The 27,406-nt window shown below is 30.4% G+C and overlaps 1 protein-coding gene across 1 annotated transcript; it reads right to left on the reverse strand.

Annotated features, from left to right (window-relative positions):
* Nucleotides 1-1,886: 1,886 nt before the first annotated feature.
* On the reverse strand, nucleotides 1,887-26,196 carry LOC111709839 (potassium voltage-gated channel subfamily B member 2). The gene is made up of 22 exons (XM_023483756.1): nucleotides 26,164-26,196; nucleotides 25,939-25,967; nucleotides 25,397-25,426; nucleotides 24,800-24,844; nucleotides 23,695-23,728; nucleotides 22,774-22,836; nucleotides 22,483-22,520; nucleotides 21,292-21,365; nucleotides 20,218-20,270; nucleotides 19,099-19,137; nucleotides 17,950-18,062; nucleotides 17,083-17,173; nucleotides 16,744-16,804; nucleotides 16,529-16,593; nucleotides 15,383-15,502; nucleotides 14,749-14,835; nucleotides 13,513-13,570; nucleotides 12,024-12,082; nucleotides 7,439-7,556; nucleotides 6,431-6,518; nucleotides 5,025-5,134; nucleotides 1,887-2,797 (listed from the first exon to the last, which is right to left on the reverse strand). The coding sequence occupies exons 5-22, from the start codon at nucleotides 23,713-23,715 to the stop codon at nucleotides 2,700-2,702; spliced, it is 1,356 nt and encodes a 451-aa protein (XP_023339524.1). The 5' UTR covers nucleotides 23,716-23,728; nucleotides 24,800-24,844; nucleotides 25,397-25,426; nucleotides 25,939-25,967; nucleotides 26,164-26,196; the 3' UTR covers nucleotides 1,887-2,699.
* Nucleotides 26,197-27,406: the final 1,210 nt, after the last annotated feature.

The raw sequence follows: 27,406 nt of genomic DNA on the forward strand, positions 1-27,406 counted from the left end.
TGTATTGCACAGTCTAGCGGACCAGACTTATTGAAGGTTATGTGAGTACGTTGATTGATAGATAGATAGATAGATATTTATCATTAAAGTACATTATTTTACATAGATATATATTCTTTAAACTAACATTTTAATGTTCACCCATTAGATAATTATTATTTTTTGTAAAACAATGACAATATAAAAGTCTTTAAACTTTTAGCTGTATTTCCTTTCTTCAAAATAAAACACAAAATATCTGTTTTTATATCTGATATCCATTTACAGGGTAATAAATAAAATATCAGCGTATTATCTAATAAAAATGATTTACATGTTTCAATTTTTTTGCTTCGGTAAATATTCTAAATTGAACCCTTTTTGGGAATTTTTAGTTTTATGTATGTCTATGTATCTACTTGTTTTTTCATTTCTATATTTCCGCCCAGTTTTCTTTATTTCCGGAAACCCTACTTTGATCTCAAAGATTGAAAGAATATTGGATTTCCGGAAATTTAAAAGTTTTAACATATAGTTAGATATCTGATAGAGCCGACCATTTTGTATAAATGGATAAAAGGATTTTTATAGAAATATCGAGTTTATGGCCACCCATGATTTTTTAAATTAGGTTTGGTAAGCTAAGATCTCTTGATCAATAAATATCTCTGAGGATTTTGTAAATCATAATTTGTTATAACAAATGTCACAAGAAATACATCAATTCAAAATATATATTATACTAGCTCTTACTGTTTACTACAAGGTGTCCCAACAAACATGGGAATTCAGTGACGAATTCGATATCGTCTTTTTAAATAATTCTTTGGTTTAGTATAGTGATACCTACTGAGAAAGCTGTAATCTGTAAGAGTTTGGTCTGCTATGTTCACATTGTGTTTGTTTATGTTTTGATTGCATACGGTTGTGCTTAGTAAAACAAGAAAATTGCAGTATACAAACAGATTAAACTTGTCCGTCATCACTGTTCATCTTGCGGAGACATTATAGACAGTAGTCACATCTTTACAGTCTTTTACCCTTCTTATAAAATAAACTCTAGCAGACATGACAATATATTATGGGTTTTGAAATTAGGAATTACAATGCTAATTCATAACAAAGACGATATCGAATTCGTCACTGAATTCCCATGTTTTTTTGGGACACCCTGTATGTTACTGTAAATACCATTCAGTAAAATGATTATTTGATAGTGCAAAACGTCGGTAAAGTTTTTGCAATTTGTAGCAGTCTTGAATTTCATTTAACCTTATTTACCTTTATCAAGGTAAGTCTAAGAAAAACCACAGGCCAGATTTTATGAATATTAAGATGTAGCTGAACCTCAAAGACGTAGTAAACCACTCCTCTTGTGAGCCGGGTCACGCTGAATAGAAGGGGTTCGATCACAACAAATCCTACGCGGTTTAAATGTCTCATCTTTTACTATTTCTGGCCCATGATTGTCTAAAAGTAAAAATGATAAATCATTTAACTGTTTAAGGTATTCGATTACCTTTAAAGACCAATAACTTTTCCTATAAAGGGAGTGACCGGCAATGTATGGTAGTTGAACTGAGATTGTAGTATTGTTGAGAAATTGTTTAGGATTTATTTGAGACATATAAAACGTTTTAATTATGTATAGTTACTGAGTTTGAGTGCAAAGTCGACGTTACAAATCCTCCATTTTGGTGGCAACATTTTGAGAAGCGTTTTTTTAAATTATTATATAACGCCGACAAAAAATGTAACAAAAATTCTACAGTGAAATAATTAGATGTTTAGGAACAAAAAATAAAAATTTGTCAATAAATTAATGTTAGAATCAATTATTTCTTTTTAATCATTATATTGAATTTCTTGTTCTTTACGAATTTGTTCGCAGATTTCTTAAAATTCATCAAATGTCGTCTTTTCAATGAAAAATCCCAGGAACTCTACAGAAAATGTTTAAGAACAATGAGACATCATAAAACCAATAATAACCCAATTATAGTTAATTTTGTTTTCTAAACAACTAAGTAGTTTACTGTAGAAGTTTTGTTACATTTCTCGTCGTTGTTACTGAATAATTATTAAAAACCCGATTCTCCAAATCATCCCTCTAAAATGGACAACCTATAAAGGTTTTAAAGATTGAATTTGCGTTCTTGCTGAACAAATATGCACCGTAAAAATGTATGATATAGTAATAAATATTGTAGTTTACTCAGTAGTATTCTCAGTTCAACTACCATACATTGCCGGTCACTCCCTTTATGCATTGCTTTTACAGTGACAATATAAGGTGGGAATATTTTTATTAATCAATTTATCAATATTGTGCTGATATCTATATATTTATAAATCACATTAACACTATGGGATACTGTTGCTATTTTTGTACTATGCAATTAATTATGTTGTCAAGAAATATGGAACCGTTTTTTGATTCAGGGCTCAAAGTACCAGTCAAGTATACTCTGTCCCATTTCTTTTTTTTAACTTAAAGGAATTTTAAACTTATATTTAAATTGGGGTTTCTATTGGGCTGTAGTATTTTCACTTTTTCACGTTCTTAAACACTTTGCGCCAAGTCTAGTTATGCTTATGAGGATATGTTTAATTGCTTAAAACTCGAAATAGTTTTAATTATTTTGAAATTTTGCATGTGGTTTTATAAACCGGGTTTACAGTATTCTAGAAAAATTGCACGTTGTTTGTTATAACCGGTTTTACAATATTCTAGAAAGTTTGCACGTGGTCTTCATTCTTGTCTCTCCTGGCTTTCTTCCATCAGCTGACAAGTCAGGCTGCTCAGCCTGTACAGCCCCTAAAATTGAGATTTGCATTACAATTGCATGCTTTGTTCCTCTCTGATTGTTCCCTCTAGTATTAATCATAAACCCCAAACTTTTTGAAATAAAAATATAATTATAAGCTTGAAAAAACAGCGTTAAAACTAAGGACAATAAACTAAAAAGAGTTTATTTAGAAAAAATATAAACAAAACTGACAATAATTAAATTCTACAAATTATAGGGAGATTATTATTATTCATCATTTTTTTTCATTGAAGAATTGCAAATTTTATGGCTTTTTAAATTTAGCACTTAACTTTAAAGAAACCTATTTCTTTAAGCCAAGGTTAAAAGATCATCCCTAAGTAGTGGAAAAAATCAAGTGCCGATTTGAAATTAAAGAATTTATTGATCTTAAATAATTGTGAATTCTGAACAAAGTTTAAGAAGCAATGTACATGAAATTGAATTTATTCACGATGCTTAATTTTTCAAAGTTTAATTTCTATCGATATGTTCATCTAAATATATAGCTAAATTTTAAGGGATATTAAGTTTTTTTAAATATCACATCCAAAAATATTTTAGAATGAAAATGTTGTGGTCAATTTTCTGGATATTATATATTTTATGGATAATATTTCTTGGACATTAAATAAGTCATTTTTTTTTACTTTAACACAATTAATTGATTATTTCTTTAAAACTTTGCGGAAAGTATTCATAATTCCACAAATGTACAAAACAAAACTTTGTCTTTCTGTTGTTTTAGAGGAAAAAATCAATTCTATTCTGGCTAATTCCTCCTCGAAAATATTTTGAATGTCGTTATAATAAAAAAAAAAAAATCCTTGATTTGCAACTATACCCTGAAAACCTTATTCTGATAAAAAATCTGTTTTTAGCGCATAAATGAAAATCATTTAAAAAACAAAAACATGGCCATCTAATTGAAAATTGCTCTGAAAAATGTTTTAAGGGTACCGTTGTGATTAGCACATGCCACTTTATCAAAGTTGGGTCACTTTAACTATGTTTACAGTCCTTAGATTTATAAAGTTCCTAATTAAAAAATTTGGGGTATTATGTGCACTTTTAAATGATGAAAAATCCCTTATTTAAACAGTCTTTTGTTTACCTTTATCCCACTCGAACACTAATTAATATTTTAATTAAATTAAAAATTATTTAAAAATGGGACACTAATCTATAAAGTTCATACAGAGGTCTTGATTTTTTCACAATCATTAGGGGCAATTAGTTTTTTTTTTAAATGGGCTTTTATAAGAAACTAATTTGGCGTTGCAAGCTAAAAATTCTCTAGGCGAAAAATAAAGCTTCCGTTTGAGTGGGTTTAGTGAACTTTAAACGCATTCACTCGTTCTTCAGTCTGAGAGATGGGTGAGTTAGGTTTTTTTTTTTTTTGAAGTGAACGTTCATCCTTTTGAAACGACCCAATTCGAAATTTTTTCATCGTTCAAAAATATATTGATACCATTTTTCCATAAAATTATCGTTCATTTTCCATATATTTCGTTCGTTTTCTCACTATACGATCGTTCGGTAAGTCTTTTGGAAAATTTGTTTGTTCAGTAAAAAATTACTTTTAAATCGTTCTTTTTTTTCATTTGTTTAAAACGGTTTTTTTCCTTTCTCTGAACGATCCAGGTCGTTCGTCCATCGTTTATTTTTTTTCTGCAACTTACACCATTTTTCACGAAATATTTGGTTCGTTCTCAAAATGTTCGTGCGTTCACAAAAACAATGTCCATCTCTAACTATACAGAGCTGAAAGTACAGTCAGTTTCCGTTCGAAAGAATTTATCAAAAGTCGTCTTGACAATTTTTCAATACTGACTATTTTGCGCAAATCTCAGTAATTGCGAGAATATATAAATAGCCATGAATATGAGGGAACATTTTTGAAGAGCTCCATATAATCATTCAATTAAAAAACTAAATATCTGCAACATTCCATTATCAGAAAGTGAAGAATACAACATTTGATGAAATCTTTTGATGTATGGCTTTTATTGGGTTTACCTGTATTAGAAAATGTTAAGACAAATCATATGAAATAATATTTCGAACAAAAGTTTTTTATATTTTGCAAAATTGACCCTTCACACGAAACCCGGGTTCCGACACTTACATTTCGGCCTTGGGCAGATCTAGGTCCATTTTACCGGTTCGGATCATGCATCAATTGGTGGCGGTAAATTTGAAGATGATTTTTATGGTCGAGGTAAATATTATTACCTGGCGAGGCCATTGCCTTGAGAAGAAAGAGCTTCTGCATCTGCCTGAGTTCAACTGCTTGCTGCCGAGTTCTTTCTCTTTTCCTCATTGCCACCTCATTCCGCCACATTCTAGAACAATGAAGACGACTTTGCAATACAAGTTTTGATTTCTAACTAGTTTTTTCATATTTATAGTTTACAAGTAAACCAAGAGAAGCTGTTAATTGGCACATTCTTTTCGCTTCTGTGTTTATGTGAAATAATTATGTTTGAAAGCTTGGTCGAAAACAAACTTGAAATCGAAAGTTGTCTTCCTTGTATTGAAATAATCGACGACTATTAAATTAGATTGAATATTTAATTAGATAGGATTTCAAAAACTAATTATTCAAAACATGTTCCCGAAACTGTTAAATCCACGTGGCGTATCCAAAACCGTTAAATCCACGTGGCATATCCAAAACCGTTAAATCCACCTGGCGTATCCAAAACCGTTAAATCCACGTGGCATATCAAAAAGCGTTAAATCCACATGGCAAATCCAAAACCGTTAAATCCACGTGGCGTATCCAAAACCGTTAAATCCACGTGGCGTATCCAAAACCGTTAAATCCACCTGGCGTATCCAAAACCGTTAAATCCACGTGGCATATCCAAAACCGTTAAATCCTCGACGTGGCGAATCCAAAACTGTTAAATCTACGTGGTGTATCCAAAACCGTTAAATCCACGTGGCATATCCAAACCGTTAAATCTACGTGGCGTATCCAAAACCATTAAATCCGCGTGGCGTATCCAAAACCGTTAAATCCACGTGGCATATCCAAAACCATTAAATCCACGTGGCATATCCAAAACCGTTAAATCCACGTGGCATATCCAAAACCGTTAAATCCACGTGGCATATCCAAAACTGTTAAATCCACGTGGTGTATCCAAAACCGTTAAATCCATGTGGCATATCCAAAACCGTTAAATCCACGTGGCGTATCCAAAACCGTTAAATCCACGTGGCATATCCAAAACTGTTAAATCCACGTGGTGTATCCAAAACCGTTAAATCCATGTGGCTTATCCAAAACCGTTAAATCCACATGGCGTATCCAAAACCGTTAAATCCACGTGGCGTATCCAAAACGATTAAAATAAAGCATTTAAAGGAATACTCCTTAAACTATCATTATTAAGATATCCATGTCTTAAAAAGTATTAAATTCTGTCAGTTTCCTACATATCTCTAAAGCCTAAATTCTGAAGTTACTATACCATGTGTGAGAAACCACATAATTAATTTTTAGCTAAAAAATAAGGATATTTTGCATGTTCACCCCAGATCAGACATCAGTTTAAAGTTCAAAGGACTATACTCCATAAATTGAGAGCTGAACTTAGTTTGTAATTAAATAATTTAATTGGATTTCATACCTGTTTTTATAGTACTGTGCAAAGCTGTTTACAACTATAGGAATAGGAAGAGTTAGGATGAATACTCCGGATAGGGCACAGAATCCACCTAGATAATAATTAAAACAAAATTTTTTTTTTGCCGATTATGACGATTTTTCATATTGACATGAAATTAAATATGCAGACCTGACACGAAGTTCGGTCCTTAACCTTATCGGCTTATTGGTTTCAATGAAAAATTACTGAAATAGCTTAAAGACTGTTGAATTATAGACCAAAAGAAAACTGAAACCGTATGCGGTGATTAAAACGGATTTTTTATTCATATAACTTTGTTAGATCTACATTTCAAGTAAAATTAAATCTGACACGTCTTTATAATGATAGCCCCTCTTATTGAAAATCTATTTAGAAGGAAAAAGTCTTGAACTTTAAATATGCAACCAACAAAATTTTGCTTTTTTCAAACTTGGGCGTGAATCATAACTAGATAAGTTAAAAGGTTAGATTGATTAGGGACGATAGAAAAATTAAGGACAAATAAATTATTTACATTTCTCACACAAATCTAAGGGTGTCTTCCTTTCAATTTAAACTTTGATTGATAAATATTCATTATTAATTATAACAATAATTTTCTTAAGATAGAATAAAATACAAAATGTAAAAATGAAAACTTGGACAAAAAATGGGGTACATTGTAGTCACATAAACATTAATTTGTTTGATCAACAGTTATAACAATAATTTTCTTAAAATAGTATAAAATATAAAATCACTTTGAACTAGAGAGACGGAATATTAGTTCAAAATAATGCTACATTGCTGGTACCACTTTGTGACCTTGTAGCTCCTCTAGATTTGATTCTATACACAAGAATGAGAAAAAACCAATTTAACTAATTACATTACATATTAGAAATTCAAAACGTTTTTGTTTTCAATATCTCTCCAATGAAAGGAGTAACAATTGAAAAATTGCAACTTACTTTATTTTTTAGCGTAAATTTGTAAATGTTTTTTTACCTATCATTTTCCCGAGTAAAGTTTCCGGGTTAAGATCATAACCCACGGTTGTGAGGGTCATTAGCCCCCACCAAAATGACTCCACAAAGGTCCATGTGTGGTTATTACCGGATAAATACTGAAATAAAGGAACAAGATTATCTGTGTCTTCGCAAACAGTGTCAGGAATTATTGGATGGTTGGAGTGACACAGCTATGTTTGGTTCAAAGGATTTGAGCCTTTGCCACAAACTCTGATTTTCTAATCTTAGACTTTTTTAGACATTTCAAACTATAATTCTGTCAGATTAAAGCAAAGATATAGGAATTAGAAAATTTAAAATTGTGACAAAAACTCAATTCCTTTGTCAGAAAGTTCTGCTTATTGATACATGGATACCCACAAAAGATGAGACTGAAAAGACGACATAAAACTCTTTAAATCTGACGATTTCAAGGTTCAAACAAATCTTCTGCTTTAAATATAATCTTGTTATGGTTTATTCAATGAAGACTAAAAAGGTAAAGTAAGAAAAAAGTTTACAGTTGCTGGGAATCATAAACATAAGGAAGCAGATGGTCGTTTCTGAATTCTAATCCTTTGTGGGTAACCCTGTATCTCACCATGTAATGTATATAGCTGAAACTTATTTTATCTGAAATTTCGAATGAAGAGGACATAGAAAGATCAAAAGTACACATTAATGCAAAAGATGCAACTTGAAAATAACAATATTGACTGAATTTTTTATTTGACAAAACTTTTGGACTTCTTTTCTTAAAATACAATATTCTAAGCATTGAATTAAAATCTTTAAAAGTTAATTTAAACCCCCTTTTTCACAGAACTAACAGAGATTAAAATCCTTTGAAGTTTATTCTAGAATTCCTCAAAGTTTTCAAACAACCTTCTTCATGCTGTTCAGCCCAAATAATATTTTTTTAAATATTTAAATTTTGAACAAAAGATTTTATATAATGTTTATTTTCCTTCCTCTGAAGTTTCAAACATCAAACTCTAAAACTTAAACTTTTAATTATTTTCAAACCTTTAATTCAGATTATTGAAATTCATGTATGACATCATAAAACCCACAACTATTATTAAAGGGACTGTACAGCCGTGATTTTTAAGCAACTTTCCATAACAATACTACCCTCTATCGCTAGAGTTGACTATGTAAATTAATAGTAATTTAAGCACCATTTTAGAGATAAACATACGGATTACTCTGACGTCGATGATCAGACGACGGTTTACGGGTACGTTGTGAATTGGTCATGCCACTTTATGAACGGAAGGTCACTTGATATTTCGCATTCAGTCCCTTTAAAGTAAATTGCATTTATTTAAATTGAAAGTGGTTAAATATTTATATTATTTCATCTTGTCTGCTCTTCTAAAAAAATGCATCATTATAAGTCTATAAACGAGAGTAATTTAATGGAAACAAAAATCGCAATTGGAAGTTTCGCAGATTTTTCTCCTTTAATTTATGAATTTGTAAAATGTAGCGAACCTATTGAGGGGTAAACTTTTAAACTTTTACAGTACAAAAAACCTTATTTAGATGGTTTAATAATGGATACCTAAATTTTTCCACTTTATATATGATAATGTGAACAAGAAAAAAGATAATGATAACTTTAGATTTGCATGCTTGAAATAGTAATTTAGAATGGGTTGATAAAATGTTTTGGAAAAGAATATAAGTTATATAATATGTGTGAAGAATGTAATATAATATATGTGAAGAGAATCCACGCATGTTTACTGTTTTATCTAGGATTAAAGTGTATTCTTGTCCAACAGGTAAAATTCGAAATATAGCATATATTACAGAAGAGACATTCATAATACATAAAGGGGACTAATAGTTCACTTTTTAAACATAAAGATTTCACTAGTTTAATGTTTCTCTGTTTCTAATTAGCAACTGAAAATGGGTTTCCAATAAACCCATAAATAAATAAAATTATGATGCGATATACAGGGTGTCTCACGAAACATGACAGTCTTATTACAGAAAAATTGATTTCAAAATAAAAAATATTTGAGTAAAAAATATATTTTTTAACGAAATAAACTGCGAAAAGTTTTTTTATATTTAATAGAGTATATGGAAGAAGACATTCAAAACTATTCATCAACTGTCATGTTTCGTGAAACACCCTGTACTTTCATGGTTACCGTTCAATTAACTCACTTTTCCCCTCTAATTTATATTGTATATTATGAGATAAAACTGCGTAAATACTATGTATAAAATACATACTATGTATAAAATGCCGTTTTCTAATTTTCAATTTGTAAATTAATCCACTTAAATTAATTTATTTCCAACATTACTTGTTTTGGAAATAGAAAATTTGTTTTTAAATTTTCTCAAACAACCTGAAAAGGAAAATAATGGAAAAAATCTAGCAGTCAGAGTTCAAACCTTTTGGACTGAACTTGGAATCCAACGCGGAGACTTTTAGTTTGAAATGATGAAGTGCTTAATCCGCGAAAATAATTTTCTGATTTGACACTATTTTCATGCATGTCATCTTTTAAGAAATCTGAGCCAGCGATTTAAAAGCTTCCACTTGAGTCTAAATTCCTCCGACCCAGGTTTAAGGCTTAATCTTAGGCCCAACCTATGAATCAGCTGAAGACAGCTTTTGTCACGTGAGCGACAGCTGACAGCTCGACTGAAGGAGTTGGGCCAAATAAAAAGAAGACCTTGGTTGGTTTTAGTGGAGAATTAGACTTAAAGTTGAGTCCATTTCTAATCAAATTCATTTAACTCGGTGGAAAATTAGACTTAAAGTTGAGTCCAATTCTAATCAAATCCATTTAACTCGGTGGTAAATTAGTTTCAACTTGAACCAGAAGGCTCGAGTCTTAATTTAGTCATATTGACAGTCCCAATTAACTTTTAATCGCAGGCTCTGCGATTAACTTCATTCGTTGGACCACAAAAGACACGATTTACGAGCTGAAAATGAATTTGGAGTAAAAGAAGAACTCCTCTGATTAAAAATACAAAAGTTTCTACAGACTCTTAATTTAGCGCTTAGGTTGACTAAAAGCATTTGAGAGAAAATAGATTATCAAGTACAATAGGTGGCAACAGAGAGATGGATCAATTATCCACGACGTCACAAGTGTTAAATATAACAAGGAAACCGAAATGTTCTTACTTACATAAATTGACTTGTTTTCTAAGATTAAATAAAAAAGTGTAAAAACAGACAACAAAGAACGCATCAAATTGCACTTATTTTAATGTAAGATAAGTTTATTCTAAAATTTATCACTATTATTAATAATTTTGTCGGAGACAAAAACTATAAGTTGACACTTGTGACGTAAAAAACAACTGTACTGAGAGTGTACAAATTCTACGTTGCCATCTATTGTATACTAGAATCTATTTGTGTGAAAGAGTCAGTTCAAGATTTTATTTCCAATATTTACATTTATAAAGATTTAAAATCTTGAAATACTTCTAGAATATATCTCAGAGGGGCTGTAAGCGTAATTTTAATTGACCTTTCACTTAAAGAATGTATATCCTCCGATTTACAAAGGTACTTTTTAAACCTCACTTCACATTTTTTCCTTGAAAATCTAGAATATTATATTTCCGACAATTAAAGAGGTTTTTTTAAATAAAAAAATAGTCTGTCATCGTAGAACAGTCAGTTAGTCAAAAAGTACCATTGTAAATTGGGAATGCCCCTCTTAAAATGGAAGAACATTTAAAATACGACGTAAATTCCCTTTAATTAGGTTTGACTAACTATCTAGCTAGCTATCAGTATTCCCCCTTGCCTGTGCAGAATCATTCTGATTTGACTTGAAATGAAAATTATTATTTTTGGGAAAAGTTGGGTTCAAAAACATAAAAATATAATAAAATTATTGAAGAGAACAAAACCAAGAAATGAAGGGAAACAGAAATAACATTGATATAATGTTTAACTACGTTATGTACATAACATGTACATGTGTACTAGTGTAACATGAATAGTGTAACATGAATAGTGTAACATCATGTATAGTGTGTTGAAATTCAAGCCTAATAAGATCATGACTTTCAATTGGGAAAAGGGTTCGATTTTTTTATGATTAAGCAACGTATACCTTTAAAAACATTTGTTTGATGATTTTCATATTTTGTGATTTGTAAAGTGTACAAATACTTTTGAAATTGAGCTATCCTTGTTTTTTATTTGAAATTTTACTTAGCCACATATTTAAAAAACGTTTAAGAATTTAAAGATATTTTACACCGGATTTACAACGGTACCCTTAGAATTTTGTCTGTGCAAAAAATGTTTTTTCGATTTAAAATGGTCAATGATGTTGTTTCTCAATTACAGTGACTTGGGTATTTATGCAACAGAGACAAGAAAGAAAATTAGCAGAAAATAGAAAAATGACAATGTATACAAGATAAAGTGTAAAAATGACAATGTATACAAGATAAAGTTTAAAAATGACAATGTATACAAGATAAAGTGTAAAAGGGTACCTTTGATAATCAGGCATGAATTTATTTAACTGACAGGTCATTTGACGGCTAGGGTCCCTTTTATTAATTGAAAAAGTACTTACAGGGTGATACACGATTATAACTGATGTTTCTGTAGTGGAATTCTTTTCAGCAAAGTAAACTAAAAATATAAATATAATTCTATAAAACAAAGGATTTTTAAATCGCTTTAAAAATATCTCAAAAAATCCTTCTTATAGGCAGAGAAAAATATCGTGTTAGATGATTAAAGAAAAATGTTTAAGAAATATACTAAAATAGGCTCTATTTGGGAGCATCTTCTCTTTGATACAATATAAACAATAACAAAAAAGTTTGCGGACTTAAATATATTTTTTCGTAGATTTTCCAAATTTGTGAAGAGAAACTTTCTGAGCATCCATGTAAAGTAAACCTTCCCTGGGGTCACGTAAGTTACTTGATCGGATCAGCCGTTCTTACGTTTATAAAATACAAACATGACAGACAAGCAAAGTATATATTTATTTATATAGATAGATAACAAAGAGCTTAATTCAATATAATTTATAACAAAAGGTTAAAGTTCTTGAGCTATCCTTTAAATACAATGAGTCTATCAGTCCAAGTTAAGATAAGCTAAAAAATGTAAGAATATATCCAACCTAATATAAAAATATGAGAGTATATTCAATCTAAGCTAGAAAATGTACAAATACATCCAATCTAACCTAGAAAATGTAAGAATTTATCCAATCTAAACTAGAAAATGTAAGAATATATCCAACCTAATATAAAAATCTAAGAATATATTAAATCTAAGCTAGAAAATGTAAAAACACATCCATCTAAACTAGAAAATGTAAGAATTTATACAACCTCAGCTAGAAAATTTAGGATATATCCAACCTAAGTTAGAAAACGTAAGAATATATACAATCTAAGCTAGAAAATGTAAGAATATATCCAATCTAAGCTAGAAAATGTAAGAATATATCTAACCTAAGCTAGAAAATGTAAGAATATATCTAACCTAATCTTGAAATTGTAAGAATATATGCAACCTAAGTTAGAAAATGTAAGAATATATCCAATCTAAGCTAGAAAATGTAAGAATATATCCAATCTAAGCTAGAAAATGTAAGAATATATCCAACCTAAGCTAGACAATGTAAGAATATATCCAATCTAAGCTAGAAAATGTAAGAATATATCCAACCTAAGCTAGAAAATGTAAGAATATATCTAACCTAAGCTAGAAAATGTAAGAATATATCTAACCTAATCTTGAAATTGTAAGAATATATCCAACCTAAGCTAGAAAATGTAAGAATATATCCAATCTAAGCTAGAAAATGTAAGAATGTATCCAATTTAAGCTAAAAAAAATGTAAGAATATATCTAACCTAATCTTGAAATTGTAAAAATATATCCAACCTAAGCTAGAAAATGTAAGAATATATCCAACCTAAGCTAGAAAATGTAAGAGTATATCTAACCTAAGCTAGAAAATGTAAGAATATATCCAACCCAAGCTAGAATATGTAAGAATATATCAAACCTAAGCTAGAAAATGTAAGAATATATCCAACCTAAGCTAGAAAATGTAAGGATAGCAACAACAACCAGTAAAAATAGAAGACCCAGTTCCTAAAAATATTTATAATCCGTAATAAAAATCACAATTTACAGAGTTACACAGAGCAATATCATAATTTTATTAACTTAATAACTATTGATAAAACTGTTATTTTAGTTCGCAGTGTTATAAAGGCTTGATCCTTCTCGATAAAGAACAAATTTAAGTCCAAAAACTTAATGGCACGTCGTGCCAAAATAATAGTGTTATAGCTATTTTATAAAACACTTAATTGTGTACTTGCCTTATTCTAATGGTTGTTTCTAGATCTAATAAGCTTTGAAAAAAAGCATTAGATCAAAATATAAAGTTGATTTTGATTTTATTTTCATTTCAATTGAAAAAAAAATATTTTGGAAATATCCTAAACTTTTATAGCACGTTCATTATAAAATTGACGATGAAGTGAGGAAGAATGAGAAAGTACACAATAGTTTTAAAAAAGAAGTTTTGAAATTTGTTGGTTCTTTAAAGGATTTACTTTTTTTAAGAGGATCTAAAATAATTAAGATGCCAATGTCCAGTTCACAACGGTACCCTTGAAACCTTTATATGATCAAATGTGGAAGAAATTTTCGTTTTACTAGGCTTGAAAGTGTGTAAATCTGAGAGTGCATACAGTGAAACCCTTAATAACGAATACATCGAAAGAATTCATTAAATGTTGTATTCTTCACTTTCTGATAATGGAATGTTGCAGATATTTAGTTTTTAACTAAATGATTATAAGGAACTCTTTAAAACTGTTCCCGCATATTCATGGCTATTTATTTATTTTCGCAAATACTGAAATTTACGTAATATAGTATAAAACTCATTGAAAAATTGTCAAGACGACATTTGATAAATTCTTCCGATGTATTCTTTATTAAGGGTTTCACGTTATCTTTTCCTACGCTAGAAATGCGTATAATGTGGAGAAACCTCAATTGAAAATAGTCAGTTTTCCAAATTATAAACATTTCTATTTAATTCAAACTTGATCAGACAACCCTTTTAAAGGTACAGTTGGGATTCAGGTATTTCAATCTTAGCAAGTGGGGTCACTTTAAACTACGCTTACAGTTCCTTTATGTACAGTTGTGATGAATTGTTAAGATCTTTTGTTTGAAACATTTAAATTTAAAAATTTAAGAAAATTTCGATTTTTTTCAAAACAAACCAAAAACCTGTGCCCGTCCCTACTAACTTTATATGCTTGTTGTAGAGTATAGAAGAGTGACTGGAGACCAGCAAAGTGTCGAACTAGTTTATAAATTCGTAGAATTCTCATAACCTGGAAATAAATATTCAGATTAACAAAGTAAGGAAAGGAGAGAAGGAGAAGAATAATGGGAGGGAGGAAAGGAGAAGAATAATGGGAGGGAGGAAAGGAGAGAAGGAGAAGAATAATGGGAGGGAAGAAAGGAGAGAAGGAGAAGAATAATGGGAGGGAGGAAAGGGGAGGAGAAGAATAATGGGAGGGAGGAAAATACTGCTGACCTATCTGGATTCATTCAACTCAACAGAAGATAAATATCACAAGTTTTTATTCAAACTAAAAACCTTTTCTAGATATTTTAATTTACAGATTGGTTCAGATCACCATTCACAAATTCATCGTGAAGGAAGATCTTAATCTTTTTGTTCGAGAAAAAAGGGACTGTTGGCGAAATTCTAAATAATCCTCAATTTACAAAATTTATTAATTATCAATGAGAAAGAAAAAATCGTAACTTGATAATATAGGATCACTTGAAATTTAGTCGATAGTCCCTGTAATCCTTGTTTAACAATTTAGATTTTTAATAATTTTTAAAAATTTTCAATTCTTGCATATTTACCTTGACTAATCGAACGATCTTTCCAGCTTTCCCGATGATCTCAAAGTCTTCTAGTCCCTCCAGAAGGATTGATAGATAGAAGGGGATGATTGCAAAAAGATCGATTAAATTCATTGGACCCTGAAATAGATTGATCATATTCATTGGACCCTAGAAATAGGTCACTTAAACTCATTAGACACTAGAAATAGATCAATTAAATTCAATGGACTCTGAAATAATTTGATCATATTCATTGGACCCTAGAAATAGATCAATTAAATTCAATGGGCTCTGAAATAATTTGATCATATAAATTGGACCCTAGAAATAGGTCAATTAAATTAATTGAACCCTGAAATAATTTAATTATATTCATTGGACCCTAGACTTAGGTCAATTATGTTCGTTGGACCCTAGAAATAGATCAATCAAATTCATTGAAACCTAAAATCGAAGCCAAACAACATTTTTTCCAAATGACAAATGATAACACTGAAGACAGTTGGATATACAAATTTGTTCAATTCAAGTTCCATAAAAATGTGCTATTTTTTTTTGAAAATCCGCGAGATATAAAATGAGACCTGTTTTGTCGGTCTAAAATGTTACTTAGCTGCCTTGGAACAATGAAGAAATTTTGTATACCCAAAATCTTGAAATTGTGAGCAAAAATTCGGGATACAAGTCGCTCACAACTGATTAAATTATAGTTGAGATTCATGAAACCCTAACAATAGATTACCGGACTTTTATCCTTAATCGATAAAAATTGTCCAAGGAATTGAGTTTTTGCCGCAAAACTCAAATTTTCGAATCCTGATATCTGTGCAACCGAATGATTTAAACCTTTAATACATCAAACTTTGAATATTTAATCTAACAGAATTCATTGTTTGAAATATCTAGGATTAGAAAATCAGAGTTTGTGGCAAAAACTAAATTCCTTTAAAGTCTAAATCAATACATTATTAGATAAAATATCAAAAAAGAAATAATTAGCTATAAATCAATCAATAAATAAACCCAGGTAAATCTATGATTAAACTGACCTTAATGAATTTAAATTCTAAATCAATAAATTATTAAATAAAGTATCGATAAAAGAAATAATTAGCTATATGTTAATCAATAAATCAACCCAGGTAAATCTATGATTAAACTGACCTTTATGAATTTAAATTTGCGGGGGCTGGCGCAAAGGCGTACCAAGTATTCAACAGTAAAGAATGCTGTATCGACGAAAACGCAAAAATTCCATCTTTTTGCTTAAAAATACATTTTATAATCCAAAGCTCTCAGGAGAATCCCTAAGTTCAAAATGTTTGTGTATTATGGGTAAAATTACATTTTTTGGATATTTAAGATTTTTTGTGTGTTTCCTATGGAGAAATTATCAATCACATCTATTGTCTGAATTATCACGGGGTACTCAAATTCACCCTAAAAAGAAAATTAAGCATTTACCATTAACAGAACTTAATTATTGCCTCAAATATGAAATTTCAGTATTCAGAATAGTTATCCTAAAATAGCTATTTAACAGCCTTCTGGTCAAATTCAGCCTTTTTTGGACCATTTCGGCATTGTAGTTTAAACTCAAATTTGAAGCTTTTTTAAATGTACCACAATTTTTTAAATCGTTAGACTATATTAAATGTAAGTGCAGGTCAAAAAGTTCTTGTAAAAAACAATAAAATTCCTCTCCCAAGTCCCCGCACCTTGTCGTTCTCCTGCAGCTCGTCTATGGTGGAGATGACGAATGTACAGGTTGAGATTACCACCATGGTTAACGAGAAAAAGGCCATAAATCTAAATGTAAACATGAAAATAAACAGAAGTCATAACTTTTGTTTAGTAAATCTCTGTAGCATGCACAATGCCATCTAGTATTAATTTAATCTTCCGTATGTGTACGATTAGCCCAAACAAACAGGTTGATCTGTCTGTGTATAAATGTACATAGTTAAAATCTGAATAATAAAAATTGCCATACTTATCACATAAATAAATATAAAAATAACAAAACCCACAAAATTTCTTATACTCATTTATTGATTTTATTATACCTTTGATTTCCAAATTTTTTCAGGATCAATTTGGATTGGGTCATTGAAGGCCATATGGAACCTTTTCTAACGTTTTTTAAATTGTTTATCTTTCTTCTTTACAGCTTCAGTGAAGGTTTTGTTGGAAATGACATATATTCAAAATTCTTATGTTTATTATATTACAGACCAACATAACCAGTATAGAAAACACCTTCCATGATATAGCGTTTGACTTTTAATGTTTTACTGTCAGTATGATTTAACTTGATTTATCCATAATTCTTGGTGATTCAAGTAAAATTAGAATCAAGTTGAGTTTTCCTTAAAACTAGATCAAGCAGAGATATTTACATCAATTAAGACAATTTTTCAAATCAAACAGAATTCTATTTGATTTCAATGAACAAGAAACAAGAAACCCTAGCCAGGAGATAGACAGTTCCAAATTTTACCGCAAGAGTTCTCTGCACGTTTGATTTAAAATTCAAAGTCATAACTAGCTGCTTGTGATGTCCAAGGGTACTCCATTGTATTTACCTTGCAGCTTGTGATGTCCAAGGGTACTCCATTGTATTCCAAAGCCAAGATCTCCATTTTCCAAAACAATCACTTCCAAAATCTTCTTCATCAGCTAGTTCCAATTCTTTCTTCTACACTCCACTCAAACCATTAGTTTTTTTTTCTTTTATGAAACTGTTGTGCCCTTAAATTATTCATTTTCAGTTCATGCTGAATTAACAAGCTGTGACTGTTATCAACAATATGATCAATTAAGCATAATTTTTCTCTTTTTCTCTGTAAGTTTTAAGATTCTTGAATTATAATCCAAAACTATATTGAATTCCAAATGAATAAATCTTGAGCTACATTCACATTGTGTCAAGAAAAGTTTTCTAAAAAATACCTAAAAAGCTAATATCTTGTGATAATACTGTTTTGAATCAGGCATTGACATTTTACAACAATAAATGGTTGTTACACAAGCCATGTCGCGTCCCTAGAGTCTATGGAACGCCCCTGCTCAATGGGGAATTCTTGTTCGCCCCTGTGGCGAGAGAGTATTCTGTACAGATGTTTCTGGAAGGAGTTGAATACGGGGAGAAACCTGTTTTATTTTATATGTTTTGATTTTACTGCGCAAGCGCAGTTTGTGTATTGGACGGATTTATATTAAAACGTTTTTTCCTAGTATATAGTTAGAATCCGTAAAGTGTGCTAATATTTCGTGCTGAAAACCCTGCGAATGACTGTGGTAAATATATTTAATTGTTATTTTCATTTTATTCAATGTTTTCAAGGAAAGTTCCAAAGTATTTACTTCTTTTATTCAATATGTACTCTTGAGAAATGTTTTTGTAAGTAATCATATGATAAATAGTGGGGTATTCATGGTTTTTTAATGCCTGAGGGATACTTTATTTGTTTCTTGTACCCTCAATGCTTTTTCCATGAGAAATAAATGTTCTTTCTTCATTAGACTGAAGCTGTTAATCTGAAATAAAGCTCAAGCCCTATCCGGTGTATTTATTCAACATGAGGAGGATTGAGCAACGGAGTGCTTACGGTTCGGTTCAAAGGAGTTCAACTTGGTACTATTTTTATATAAACTAGGGCAATGCCAGTTGCGAAACAATGGTTGTAATAATTAAGTAAAATTAAGTTAGTATTTCATGGTTTGAAGGTTTCCTTAGCGGCAATATCTCCTTCTTTCTCATTTTGGCAAACCTTGAGCAAGCATGAAAAAAGGTCAGGGGTATATATTTTCAAGGATGACTCCCCCTCCATCCATATCAGTTAGGTATCATGAGTTAGGGAAGGCACAGCACACCATTTTTTTGTCCACACCACAAATGACGTCAAACTTGCCATTATTTCTCCTAAATCGCAACTTTTTTGTTCAGGCCTTGCTTCTGTGCTTTCAAAAGAATTTGTTTATGCCTTGAAATATTTTTTTTAAGTTTAGGCAATGATGCATGGTTATTTAATATGAGTTAGTTTTGTGTAAAATGCACTTTGTTTGAAAAATAAAACTATATTTAACCCTAGTTCAGCAAAAAAATGGAAAATATTTGTACCTCTACTATTTTTCGTCCGGACCACACCTATTTTTGTCTGGGCCACACACTTTTCTGTTGTTTCCTTATTTCCGTAGACTGCAAATGGTAAATTTTGACGTCGGTGGTCGGACAAAAAAAATTAATGTGCCTTCTCTCCCTCCTAACGATTCACATGAAGCTTATCCTCAAAATGACCTCCCTTATATTGAGTTGAAAAAGAGGTATTTTCAATAACAATGTTTAATGCAGTTTTATGCACTTTTACCAAGTTTTGATAAATATCTACAAAATAAATTAATAGATAAATAAATAAAGAAATTTATTCTTTGCCACAAACTCAATTTTTCTAATTACTATACATTATGTATTTTTGCAACCTGATGAGGTTTCATCAAATAGATTTCATTTTTTGAAATGTCTGAGGTCTACGACACTTTGTTGCAACAATATAGAGTTAGGAAAATCAGAATTTGGGGCAAATATACTTAATTTTTTTATTATTTTATTATTTTTTGTTATGTTTTTTCCTCTATTTGTAACATCAAAATCAATCAATTTGTTACGTTCAAAATTATAATTCAACTGCTATACTATCAAAAAACTAAATTCTTTGGCTACATCTTATAGTCCAATGAGCTCTGTAACAAAAAGTGATACATTTCACATCTAAGCTTAGTTCTAAATTTAATTTTAGCAGTAAAAATCAACAATTGATAGATATTGAATTATTTGTAAAGTGTTAAATTACTTCTATTTGGGGATAGAATTTCAGAGCACAGCAGGGTTCCATTATTAACTCGTCTGAAATATATATTTAAAGATAATATGAATGAAGCCAGAAATTTTGTGTTGTAAATTTCGAACTCAATCATTGATTTCCTTCCATATATCTATATCTAATGTGGGCACTTTTAAATTCGAGGATAAATGCTTAATTCCTCAACTAAAGTTATTAATGCTGGGTATAACCATTAAACATGCCACGCCTCGAGATATCGAAAAGAAATTGAATTGCAAAAGATGTAGATCAATGTTTGATCCCGAAATTCACAGAACAAAAGTTTTGATTTTAAATCAAATTATTCATTTTGTTAGGGTTAACATATTGCATGCTAAAAGGTTGTCCTAATAAATATTCAGAAGATCATCTGAATACAAAACTTTTGCCATTTATGACACATAAGCCTCTAATGACTTGTCAAATACTGTTCAAGATTCATTTTTGATAAGAAAACTTTTCTAAAATTCTTTGTTGAAGAAGTTGAAAAGTTTCTCAGAGTTTTGTAAGGTTAGAGACATGGAAATTGATAGTTTCAAACTTCAGTTTCACAATTTTATAGATTCAGAAGAACGGATATATAGGGGCAGGGGAGGAGGGAGATGCCATATCCTTCATATCCTGAGTTTTGACTGACTATTGACTGACTTTAGACTGACTTTTGACTGACTTTTGACTGACTTTTGATTGACTATTGACTGAATTTTGATCGACTATTGACTGAGTTTTAACTGAATATTGACTGACTTTAGACTGACTTTAGACTGACTTTAGACTGACTGTAGACTGACTATAGACTGACTTTAGACTGACTTTAGACTGACTCTAGAATGACTCTAGACTGACTTTAGACTCACTTTAGACTGACTTTAGAATGACTTTAGACTGACTTTAGACTGACTATTGACTGAATTTAGACTGACTTTAGACTGACTTTTGACTGACTTTTGACTGACTTTTGACTGACTTTAGACTGTCTTTTGACTGTTTTTTGACTGTCTTTTATAAGACTTTTGACCAACTTCTGACTGACTTTTGACTGACCTATTACCCAGTACTCTAGATCTCGTTGTAATACTAGTGCGCATCCTGTTCCAGAAACATGAAAATATCCACTTCTGCCGGTCAACACACAACAGGATTATATATTTTTTAAAGAAAGAAAGAAATTTTCTACAAACTCTGATTTTCTAATCCCTCTTTCTTTGCAACACAATGTCGAAAATCTTAAATATTTTGAATAGGGTGTCCACGAAAAAGTAGATTCTCTTGCCCAACTGTTTGGTGTTTTACCACGAAATGACTTTTTTGCACAACATTTTGCATTCATTTTGTATCAACAAAACATATTTTGCAAAAAAAATTGCGCATTCATTCGAAAAAAATATTGCACAAAATTACGCATGAATATAGAATTTAAGTCATAATTTTGCAATAGACAAATTATTATCTTGTTTGTCTCTCTGCTTGTTTGTTATTTATTACCTTCGGCTGGAACAAATTGTCTTAAAATTGTGTGCAAGACACTCTGAGTGAGTAATTCATTCATTTTCTGAATTCGTTTCTCAAAGTTTAGCAAAATAGCGCCTCGAAATAACAAACAAGTTGAAAAAACGAAATAGCACAAAACAACGAAATACGCGAAAACCAACATTTTCTTCAGAATTTGCACGAAATAGCTTTTGCGCATCTTTGCACAATTATTGCACAATTTTTGTGCAAATAATTTCTATTGGAAACCCTAATTTGACATCATAAATTCTGTTAAATAAAATAATCTAATAGAATCTAATATAAAAGAATTGCATTCTAAGGTTGCAAAGATAAAGGGATTAGAACATTTGAGTTTGTGGGAAAGACTCAATTCCTTATTTCCTTTAATCATATACATTGGATGAGACTTTAATGACAACATGAAAGTTCTAAGTTTATCAAGAAATAAAGAAAATTATTTTAAAAATTCAGACTATCGTCCTGAAGTCTTATTCTTTTTGGTTAACCTTGTAGTCTGTACCTTAATTCTTTAAGAAAACATCCAAATTTTTATACATCATGAAAATCAAAAGTATTTTTACAGGTTTAAAAATTCACCACCAAAATAATCTTCTAATAAATTTGTAAAACATTTTTTTTATTTTGCATAATTTTTATGAACCAAACTCAGTTTCAATAGTTTTATTTTAGAAAATTCATAAATTTTTGAGGAAACACTTTTTTGATCTGTTATTGTTGTTCCTATGCATCTCTAGAATTGCATCAAAATTTTCAGGATTCTAAAATTTTACAAAAGGTAAAAAAAACATGTTAAAAAAATATATTTAAACACTTTTTTTACTGGGGGAGTTTGACATTTTAAAAGCCAAGGATTAGAAATTGTTTTCCATTCTAATTTAGCAAATAAAAACCCACACTTCTGAACATGTAATATTTTGAAATTTTGAAAAAACTTTTTAAATTTGATGGGATAAATATTGATAGAGGAGGGGGGGGATTTTTTATAGAAAATATATACCCTTGACAACAAACCTTATCAAAGAAGTATTCTGGAGGGTCCCCCGGCACAAACTCATCACAGTATTCAAGAATATTCTAAAAATTATCCCGATTTTAATTATTAATTTTTTAAAAATCAAAATCTCTATGTATTAATTAAAGAACGTTTTACTCATTATACAAACCAAAATTAAAGTACTCTCTTGACTAATTATATTCCAAATACAAAAGCAAAGTAAAAATTAAAATTGAAATATAAATAATAAAAAGGTAAGAGTGTTTCGAAAGTTTGCATAATATCATGTTTAGATAAAAGAAAAATCCATTTTGATTAAAAGTAAATCTTTGCAATACCTAAAATTTTTTTTTCTTGTATTTGCTCTGAACCAACTAAAATGAAAGATATTGCATTGAAATGTATCATTTACTCTCAGACAAATTAGAATCAATAGAAATTTAAACCCCCGAGGGATTCAATGATAAATAATTTTTGTTTGTTTGAATGTCCGATCATAACTCAGGAACCTTTTGACCAATTTGCCTCAAATTTAGTTTTGGGGGACTCGGTAAGAACACAAGAATGTTCTTAGTTTGGTTCAGAAATTATAAATTAAGTGGGTTGATTTTTTAAAATTTGCGAAAATTTTTTTTAAAAAACAACAATTAAAAGTTAGAATCGAAGATGGATGAAAAGCGCCCTGGAAGCCTAGTATTGTATATTGTATGTATATTGTATGTATATTGTATATATATTGTATGTATATTTTATGTATATTGTATGTATATTGTATGTATATTGTATGTATATTGTATGTATATTGCATGTATATTGTTTGTATATTGTATGTATATTGTATGTATATTGTATGTATATTGTATATATATTGTATGTATATTGTATGTATATTGTATGTATATTGTATATTCTGATTCGAGAATAAGAAATCAGAATTCCTGAATGCTTGAAGCTCTCATTAATTTTCCCAGTCTGCATGGTATTCATTCATTCATTCATTCATTCATCCTACAGCAAAATGGTCAACTTAAGTATTTTATTATAATTGTCCCTGACCAATTTTCTGAAAAAAAGTTCATATAACTTTGTGTGTGCGAATTTCGCATTATTTGCATTTGTGCTAAAAAATGCTAATTGCTAAAAATTGTGCATTTTTCTAGAAACTTCGCATAATTTGGTTTCGCATGTTTTTTTTCAAAACAACTTAATTCGAAAATTTTGCAATTTATCGCGAAATTGTTGCATATCTTGTTTTGCTTTTATACGAAATTCTGCATCGTTTACGTTGCCTTTCGCAAAATTCATTTTCGCAAAAAACGCGAAATTTCGAGAAAAAGTTTGTTCAATAAGAAACAAATTTTCGTGTAATTTTACATTTTTTCGTGAAAGTTTTCGTTCAATGGAAACCTTAATTGATACATCCAGTGGTGAACAAGTATTTGGTATTTGTCCCCACAATGCATCAATGTGTTCAGACTGAAGAAAAATATTTTTCTGTGAATATGAAAATGGTAAATAATTTATATCGAACCAAATTTTTCACAATTTAGCGCGAAAAATATTATGATTTAACCATTGTCTCAGTTAAATTTAAACTCTCCGCTGCTGCATCGTCAAAATCTTTTATTAAGAGACCAGATTTTATAAATGAAGTGGCAGACGTAGTTCAACCAGTTTCTTTAAAGGAATTAAGTCTTTGCCACTAACTCAAATTTTCTTATCCTGATGGAGTAAACCTTTGATATTTAAAACTTAGAATGTTTGAGAATTCATAAGTTGAAATATATAGGGACGTCTACGACATTTGGTTAGAAAACATATGAAAATTAGAAAATTAGAGTTTGTGGCAAAGACTCGATTCCTTTCTTTTATGTCGCTATTATTGTCCAATGTCCTCTGTATGGATAATTATCAAGAGTTACTCCTTGATGCATCAATGGGGGTTTGCGACGTGTGTTTTTTTTTTTGCTCTTCATATGGGACTAACACTGAATAAAAGAATACAGAGTGTACATGTAGATTAATCAATGAATAAATGAATTCCTTGTTGTTGGGTATCTTAAAAGACAGTTTCTCTGCGCTATAAATCTAAACAAACAGATTTGTACAACGTATTTCATAGTTTACCTTTAAAAGGTTAAGACGTTGTTGAACATTTTTATGGAATTTCTCATATTTGTGACTCGCTACAGCTTTTTACTTCTTTATCCTTACAACATAATTATTTGCATAGACCTTGGAAAATTTGCTCTCGAGGCAGAAGAACAAATTAACCCATTAAAAAGCCACATTACAGGTCGTCACTCAACATTAAAGTCTCAACTTTTCTGAAATTCAATGAAATGTTCTTAAATGTTTAGACAATTTTTAGTTTTTAATCATTCTCATTCAATAATCTGTAATGTTGGTATTAAAACAGGTTTTGTCTAAATTCCGGAATTTTTTTTTTGCTTGCGTGAATTTGGAGTTGTAATTTGAAGTTGTTTGATGCGAGGCCGTCTAGAATTTCACAAAATTGAAAAGTTTAGTTAATTACAGAATTTCCAATCTATAACATAAACTAAAAATATTTGGAGTAAGGGATGGGGGGTTGGTACCCCCTTACCCGTCCAGAGGAAATCTTTTCTCCTCCTCCTTTACCTTTCCCCGCCTACATCCAGAATGACACATCTAAAAAAATATCTTTATTTAAAGTTAACCAATATACTACATTTCAAAAGTAATTTAATATTTAAAGCTAGCCAATATACTACCTTTTAAAAGTACTATAATGTTTAAAGCTAACCAATACTACGTTTCAAAAGTACTTTAATATTTAAAGCTAACCAATACTACGTTTCAAAAGTACTTTAATATTTAAAGCTAACCAATACTACGTTTCAAAAGTACTTTAATATTTAAANAAATAAAAGTATATTGCCAACAGGACTCAGTCCCGAAAATGGATAGGATCGACTCGAACAGTGCATCCTGATCAACACTACTATGGTCGGCAGCTACTTTCATGTTTAAAAGGAACCTTTTTAACTTATTATTATACAGAATGATAAAAGAAGTTTTTAAATTTCACAAACAAAGTTTTGAAATAAAAAACAAATGGCCTCCATTCTAATTTTTCATAAAAGTTTTTTTTTCTTAAATGATGCAAATTACAGATATTTATGTTTTAGTGTGCATTTTACCTTATTTGTTCTCGTTCACGAATAACTGCCTGAAAAAGGAAAAATTGAAAATTGTTTCTTTATTCAGCCAAAGAGAGTGAAAACAGTTTCAATCATTTATTACTTAAATAACGCCTTTTTAATAAGATTCTTTGTGCATGCTATCCCCTTGAATCATCTATAGAACTTTCTGAATAAAACGTCACACAAAAGTATAGGTAGTTAATTTTTTTATATTTACTCTACCTTGATGTTACTTCCAAAAAAGAATTTTCCAGGAGCCAAAGGATGCCAGATCATTAAAAATGTTTAAAAGCATGCTTGACGCACACTATATTAACAACTAATCCCACAACTATTGTGCCAGGTCCAGGGAGTGTTGAATTACTTGATTACTTTCTACGAACGATGACCTGACCTCTGGACTGTGCGGGCCACTCCAGCTATCCTCAACATGCTCCTACCTGGAGTTCTGAGGATAACCACACAAGTATCCAAGTATCAAGTAAGCATATATTGGTACAGGATAAATTGTTAATACATTATTTTTCCAAATTGCAGAAAATGTGCAGATTTCCTTTGGTCGTGCTTTCTTCTTCTTTCTAATCTCTTTATCAACATCATCCTGGGACCAGAATTAATGAATTTGAGCTGCAGTGTGTACCATGAAACATGACAGTAGCAAGATGAACTGAAAGTTTTATTTGGTCCTTAAAATAATCTGCGACATTTATTATAACCTTAGAAGTAAAATTCTCAAGGTAATAATTACTAAATGACCCTAGTCTTGGCATTTCCAAAATGTGGTCTACCTTTTTTGTGCTTTCAATATTATCGGAGAACAATTTTGTTAAGATTTCGAGATATTTGGACAATTTTGGTTTTTTAATAAAATTGATATCTGAACAAAATTCTCAATATCTCCGATAATATTGACAGCACAAAAAAGGCAGACCACATTTTGGAAATGCCAGGACCAGAATTTTGTGGTGATTGTTTTAATAATTAAATATGTAAAAGTAGGTTGTCGACTAAATTCAAACTTCAGAGACGAGTTTTAACTATAGTCTTGCTACCGTCATGTTTCGTTGCTACCCTGTATTGTAGTCGCTAAACTACCGCTATACCTCCGGTTCATCTGCTAATCTGTAGTGCTAATGAGAAGTTTACATCTATTGGACATGGCCAGATCCTGAATCCCCGATTCAATATATGTTGTACATGGTTGAACCGTCTCTAGACCTGGCTCAAATTCATTAAATCCTGTTCCTGCATAAAGTATCTGTGTGGGTTGGTATTCACCCCATCCTCATCCGCCTCCTCCATCTCATCCTGCTCCTCATCCTCATCCTCCTCTCGGTATTCAACATCATCATCTAAACCATGTTGTGTTCTGACATACAGTGAGTACCAGAATAGTCAGACGACATTATTCAATACTTAATTGATGTTGTTACAAAGCAAATAGTTCACCAATAAGTATAACTAT

This window comes from Eurytemora carolleeae, unplaced genomic scaffold (assembly GCF_000591075.1).
Source record: "Eurytemora carolleeae unplaced genomic scaffold, Eaff_2.0 scaffold695, whole genome shotgun sequence".
Classification (NCBI taxonomy): Eukaryota; Metazoa; Arthropoda; class Copepoda; order Calanoida; family Temoridae; genus Eurytemora; species Eurytemora carolleeae.